Source organism: Papaver somniferum, unplaced genomic scaffold (assembly GCF_003573695.1).
Source record: "Papaver somniferum cultivar HN1 unplaced genomic scaffold, ASM357369v1 unplaced-scaffold_135, whole genome shotgun sequence".
NCBI classification, from domain to species: Eukaryota; Viridiplantae; Streptophyta; class Magnoliopsida; order Ranunculales; family Papaveraceae; genus Papaver; species Papaver somniferum.
In genome coordinates, this window is record NW_020622713.1 from 657132 (window position 1) to 663727 (window position 6596).

The 6596-nt window shown below is 36.9% G+C and overlaps 1 protein-coding gene across 1 annotated transcript; it reads right to left on the reverse strand.

Annotated features, from left to right (window-relative positions):
- Nucleotides 1–2469: 2469 nt before the first annotated feature.
- Nucleotides 2470–3207, reverse strand: LOC113334257. Its single transcript, XM_026580596.1, has 2 exons — nucleotides 2602–3207; nucleotides 2470–2487 (listed from the first exon to the last, which is right to left on the reverse strand). Exons 1-2 carry the CDS (start codon nucleotides 3205–3207, stop codon nucleotides 2470–2472), a joined length of 624 nt encoding a protein of 207 aa, XP_026436381.1.
- Nucleotides 3208–6596: the final 3389 nt, after the last annotated feature.

Genomic DNA, 6596 nt, shown 5'->3' on the forward strand with positions numbered 1-6596 from the left:
TATTCGCAAGCATGGATGAAGGGTGTAGATGTAGACTTAAAAGGTCCCGAACATGTCAACATGATCACCGTGGGCCCATCTACACGCATGACCGATCGACCAAGGCCAATCATGGCTGAACGTCTCGTAACGCGCCCCCGAAGTAGGCATGTCGCGTGACTTCCAACTCCTTTGCGGCAACAAATTTCTTCCGCAAACCGATCTCAACCACTCAACTTTGCCGGACAAATTGAGTCGCTTAGATCACATCTTCATGGGACAGTGAGGCACGGACGTGTACACCGGCAAGCCGTCTACACGCATGCCCGGTCGGTCCTGCCAAAAACGTCTCTCATGCTTGGATTCGACCAAGCTGAAGAGTGATGCTTGCGCACCTCTTCAAAACCCAAAAACTTCATCAACGGTCGCAGATGAGCGTCATATATCATCTCGTCCGACCAACTCTACCAGCTTCGTTAGGCAGCCCAGGCTAGGAGTTAGTTGGCCAATAAGGTGCCGTGGTGATCACCATCCGTCACTATACCACATCATGTGATCGGCCAAGGGAGGGATTGCCTACGCAGCCTCCAAACGATCACTTGAAGGTAGCTATGCGTGAAGCTGTTTTGAGACGCTTAGTCCGTGTCTTACTCCGATAAGCTTTAAAACAGCGATGTTTCATGCATATTAAATATATTTGATGCATTACATGCATAAAATACAGACGATATTTTATAAATATCGGTTTCCCAAATAACTTAGTTATTTAACATAGAACCGTATGCTACCTTCTGTGGGTCCCACGATCCACACAATCGAGACATAAAGCATGTCACAAACTGGGGGATACTTACTGGGGTATTGGTCTGGCGGTTTACAGCGTGCAGCGCGCCATCACAAGAACGTGTCAGGAAGACATGGACGGTTAGTGATGATGGAAGAAGTGGGCTTAGACCTGATCGTGTGAAAATCACCAGCACGACCCCACTACTCCATCACTCCACTTCCTCCACTTCCTACGAGACGAGGTTTGTGCTTTATGACTTGTATAAATAGGTTCTCCTCCCTATTTCCACAACAAGACAAGACAGAAACCAAATGTTGATACAACGTATTCAAACACACAGAGCTTTGCTTACATTATTGCAAGCCAGTTCGGTATTCTGATACAAGTCATAAACAGCCAACACCTTCTTCGCTTCCCTCCATAAGATCAACCCCATCTCCTCATCTACACACCCCAAATTACCAAAACCAGCAGAAATAGTTTTCACCCATAAACACTTATATATAACCAATACCGTCGAGATTATGGGAATCCAAAGAGAAGAATTCTTCAACAAATTCATGATAGGTACCAAGTTATCCAAAACGGCATATGCAACTTTACAACTATCCTAAAACGGATTTTGAACGCTAGCCAACTTAGCTTTCCCCATGACCAATTTCTAAGTATTTTTATGGTTTATATTGCATAATATATTCCCTCCGTCCCTAATATATATAGACGGAGATTTAGATTTTGGATATCCTATTAGATAGGCGGAACTCCATTTTCAAGATGATTTTTTCCATATATTACCCTCATTTATTATGCATAGGTGTCATCACAATTAAGCTATTGTTTCTAGTATTAGAAATTGGAAAAACAACAAGATAGGAAAGTGAATGGATATGTATAAAATCAAAAAAAAAAAATCTTATTCTAAGAGAAATCTCCGCCTATATATTAGGGACGGGAGGAGTATGTTTTTTTATCTTATAATTAAACAACACTGAGTAAGTAAGTTTATGTTGTGTTTTTGTAGCACGAATTCATAAAAGCGCGCTACTTGGAGGAAAAGGGGGAAGTATTCACATTTGATGAAAGCTATCATTTCATGGTATCCAAAATTCCGGAGTATTCGCACCACGACTATTCCTCCGACGAAGACTGATAGTTTTACAAGTTGTTGTGTAAATTTTGTGGGAAGATTTTCTATGTAAACCCTCACGAGACTATAAATCGTCCACTAGGATCTCCTAGAGGTTCAAAGGCTTGATGCACATGCTAAGTGCATCCGTGATTCCAACGAAAAGGAGTTAGATTTTATGTTTCAATCAATGTAGTAACCAAATATTGCATGAATAAAGTGGATAATATCTTTTTAGATTCAGTTTTTTGTTGGTATACAAAAAGCCGACACGGTTTTAAACTACAAAGCATGCCGACTAACCCGGGGTCGTCATTTTTTCGTAATGACAACAATGCCGACTACTTTTAAGTTGGCAGGTTCAGAAATAAATATCGTTCCAACTAATCAAGCATTTACAACAGCTTTCTTGTAGGTCAAAAAACATATAGTCGGCATAATGGTTTTTTTTTTTTTTGCTCGATCAAAACCATTTTATTACTCATTATGGAAAAATACAACCAACTAAAGAGTTTACAAAAAAAGAAACACCAAGGCCCAATAAAATGGAAAACTCAAAAGAAAAAATAAGACAAACTCAACTCCTAAAGCCCAACTGTAAAAACATAAGAAACAAATTTTAGCAACACCTATAGTAAATTTGCTCAGGTGATTCCAAATCTGGGATGAAACTTGGTTTTGAATTGAAAATGAGCTTTCCCCCTCTCACCAGTCCTGCACCCTTCTTTGCCATGGAGTCAGCAGAGAAATTTACTTCTCTCAAGCTATGTACAAGTTGGATATTATTCAATAGCTCCTTTATTCTCTTCCATCTTACCTGCATGAACCAAGGCAGTCTTCCTGACATGTATGCACTCACTGCTGCTTTAGAATCAGAGTTAATACATATATCAAGCTTGTTGTTCTGTATAACCCATTCAGCTGCGCCTGTAATAGCCATTAATTCTGCAATGTAATTAGTTGCAATTCTCAGGCCAGTAGCTTCAGCATATATACAACCTCCCATTTCATCTCTGCAAACAAAACCATATCCTGCTGCACCTGGATTGCCCCTAGATGCTCCATCACAACATATGAGTATCTGATTTCTTGCAGGTAAGAAGAAACTCACTTCAATATTTCTTTGAGGCTTTATTGGTTGATGTTTAAGATCAAAATTCTTAAAGACCATGTAATCATAGCTACACTCCCACATAAATCTTTTTATTCTCACTGCACAGTCCTTTGTATACTGTTTTATTCTTCTCTTAAAATAACCCAAGTTTACTTTCTCTTCTTCAAAGTAAATTCTATTCCTTAAGAACCACAGCTCCATCATTGTAATGGAAGCAAGCAGTAACCATATATCCTTTACAGATCCACTTTTATTCTTAGCAAAGTTCATAACATCTTCATATGATTCAGGGTTGCAGAACAAGAAGATACCACCTAGCCATTTCTATATTATCTGACTGAAATTAAAAAACCATAATATATGTTCAAGATTATCAGTATCAACACCACACATATAGCACTTTGATGCTAAATTGTAACCCTTGCTTTTTCTTTTTTCATCAGTTGAGCAGATACCCCTCACTATCTTCCATACATTGCTTGTTGTTGTTGGATGAAGAGTAGGATGCCAAACATGTCTTGCCCATATCACTTTATGATAATGTTCTCTAATACATTCAACAGCTGAGGGTACTGTGAATTCACCTGACATAGTACCAGTCCAAACTCTAGTATATTTTGTTTTTGATAGAACATGTAATTCTTCTACTTGAAAATATTGAAGCATTCTAGAAGGAATCAACCACTTACCAGCAACAATCAACTCTGCAACTTTCATGTTTTTGTTCTGCATCATATATTCATCCTCTTCATAAATCTCATTAAGTGGTTTATCTTTTATCCAAGCATCACTCCATACTGATATTTGCTCACCTGAACCAGTGATCCATCTAGTATGTAACTTTACTTCATCTAGTACCCATTTAAAACCTGGCCATATTGAAGACTTTTTATATCCTGAAATCCATTCACCATCTGCATTTATATACTTTGCTCTCATAAATCTTGCCCATTCAACTTCAGAATTTTGTATCTTCCATACTAATTTCATCAGTAAAGCCTTGTTTATTACTTCCATCCTCCTTATGCCCAAACCACCCTCCTCCATTGGTGAACATGTTTCATTACACTTTAAAGTTATACTTTTTCTCTCATATGGATCCCCTGTACATAGAAAATTTCTTATAAGTTTCTCACAAGTTTTCAATACACTTGCTGGCCACTTATAGACTGACATGATATAAATGGGAATGCTGCACAAAATTGATTTGATAAGGGTTAGTCTGTCCTTGAATGATAACATCTTCCCAATCCAACCAGTTAGTCTGTTTTGTATCATTTCCACCACACACCAAACTGTACTTGACCTCACAGCTCCTGGTTTCAAGATTACTCCCAAATACTTGTCTGGGAATGAAGAAAGATTCACTTGAAGCTCATTAGCAATTTGGTACTTCCTGGCTTCAGTTACTCCTCCTACAAAAAGCTTGCTCTTCATTTGATTTATGACTTGGCCTGAGGATGATTGATAATCACTTAATAATTTCATCACCTTTTGTATATTCCTTTTATGCCCATTGAAGAAAAGAAAGACATCATATGCAAATAGAATGTGGGTAGGGTGTACACCTTTGTAGTTAACCATTGGAGCAATCCTATTTTCCTCAACCATTTTTCTTAAACTCCTGATCAAAACATCCTCAGCTAATACAAACAAAATTGGTGATAATGGATCACCTTGTCTCAACCCTCTACTCACTTCAAAAAAACCAACTGGGCCTCCATTCACTTAGACAGAAACTCTAGCTGAAGTGAACAATTGATGTAACCACTTTATGTACTTTTGAGAGAAGCCAAATTTTTCCGTAACTTCAAATAAGAATTCCCAGCTTAATGAATCATATGCTTGTGTTATGTCCAATTTTAATCCTACATTTCCACCTCTCCTCTTGGTATCTAACTCATTTATCATTTCAGATGCTAAAACAATCTGTTCTTGAATGCATCTGTTTTTTATGAAGGCTCCTTGTTGTTCAGACACTAATTTCTCCATCAACCCATTCATTCTTGAGGTCATTATCTTTGTAAATATCTTGAAGTTGAAATTACTCAATCCTATAGGCCTAAATTGAGTTGGTCTTCTAGCACATTTTACTTTAGGTAATAGGAATAGAAAATTAGAGTTGAGTCCTCTTGGAATAATACCTTTTCTCCAATAGTATTGCACAGCTTTTATAACACCTTCTCCAATTATTACCCAAGCAAACTTGTAGAAACAACCTGGAAAGCCATCAGTCCCAGGTGCACTATCAGCATTTAGAGAAAAAACTGCATCTTTGATTTCCTGGCCTGAAGGAATGCTCTCTAACATCATGTTATCTTCTGCATTTATAACCTCTGGGATTGTATCAAAAATTCCTTCCATGAAGTTAACTTCCTTGAATTTGAATTTCTCCTTAAAATGATTCTCAAGAGATTTTGCAATCAAAGACTATTCATTAATGATGGATCCATATTCATCTTTAAGTTCAGTTATAGTATTTGCAGCATTTCTAATCTTGATTGAAGTATGAAAGAATCTAGTATTAGCTGCACCCTCTTTTAACCAACTTACTCTTGCCTTCTGTTGCAATATTGAATGATGTTGCCTAGTTAATATCTCTTGTGTTCCTCTTGCCACCACCAGATTGTTTAAAAGTGAAATATTACTTGGGTCTTGGTCTGAAAGAATTGTAGCATTTAAAACTTCTTTTTCAGCATCTGCCAATTTGATTCTAACATCCCCAAAGACACTCCAATTCCATTCCTTAATTCTTACTTTCATATTCTTCATTTTTTTCATAAAAACAAAAACAGGATTACCTTGCAAATCTTTATTCCAAACTTCATTGATTAGTCTTTTGAAATCTTCATGCTCCAACCAAATATTTAGAACTCTAAAAGGAATATTTTTAGGTTTAGGCATCATAACACAAGACCCCAAAAGTGGACTATGATCAGATATATTTCTTATTCCAACTTTGTAACACCAAGTAGGATATTTCTCAATCCACTTGACATTATACAAAGCCCTATCCAAAGTACAAACAATTCTTTTTATACCTGCTCTGTTATTACTCCATGTAAATTGTTGACCTGAACTTGGAGCTTGAACTAAACTACAAAAATTGATCACTGCATGGAAATCCTGCATAGCTGCTCTTAAAGGAGATCTCCCCCCTATTTTTTCATCTGCACTTAAAACTGTATTAAAATCCCCAATTAACATCCAAGGTAAATCCATGGAATTTATTACCATTAATTCATTCCATAATTCTCTTCTATCAACTGTAAGTGAAGCTGCATGAATTCCAGAAACTAAAACATCACCAACATTCACAGTAATCACCTGTCTAGTCATTGAAATCACCTTTGGTTCAGTTATAGAAGCACTCCAGAAAAGCCAAATATTTCCTTTAATACTATCTATTGAATTATGTATTAATTTTTGATTCATACCTGCTAGTTTAAGACTTTTGCAGTCATTAGAATTCCATTTCACTTTTGGCTCCACCACCCAAACTAATGTAGGACTAAATTTTTTTACTAAACTTCTTAATTTATCTTTGGCTCTAGGTCTCTTTAAGCCTCTGATATTAAAGAAGATTGTCT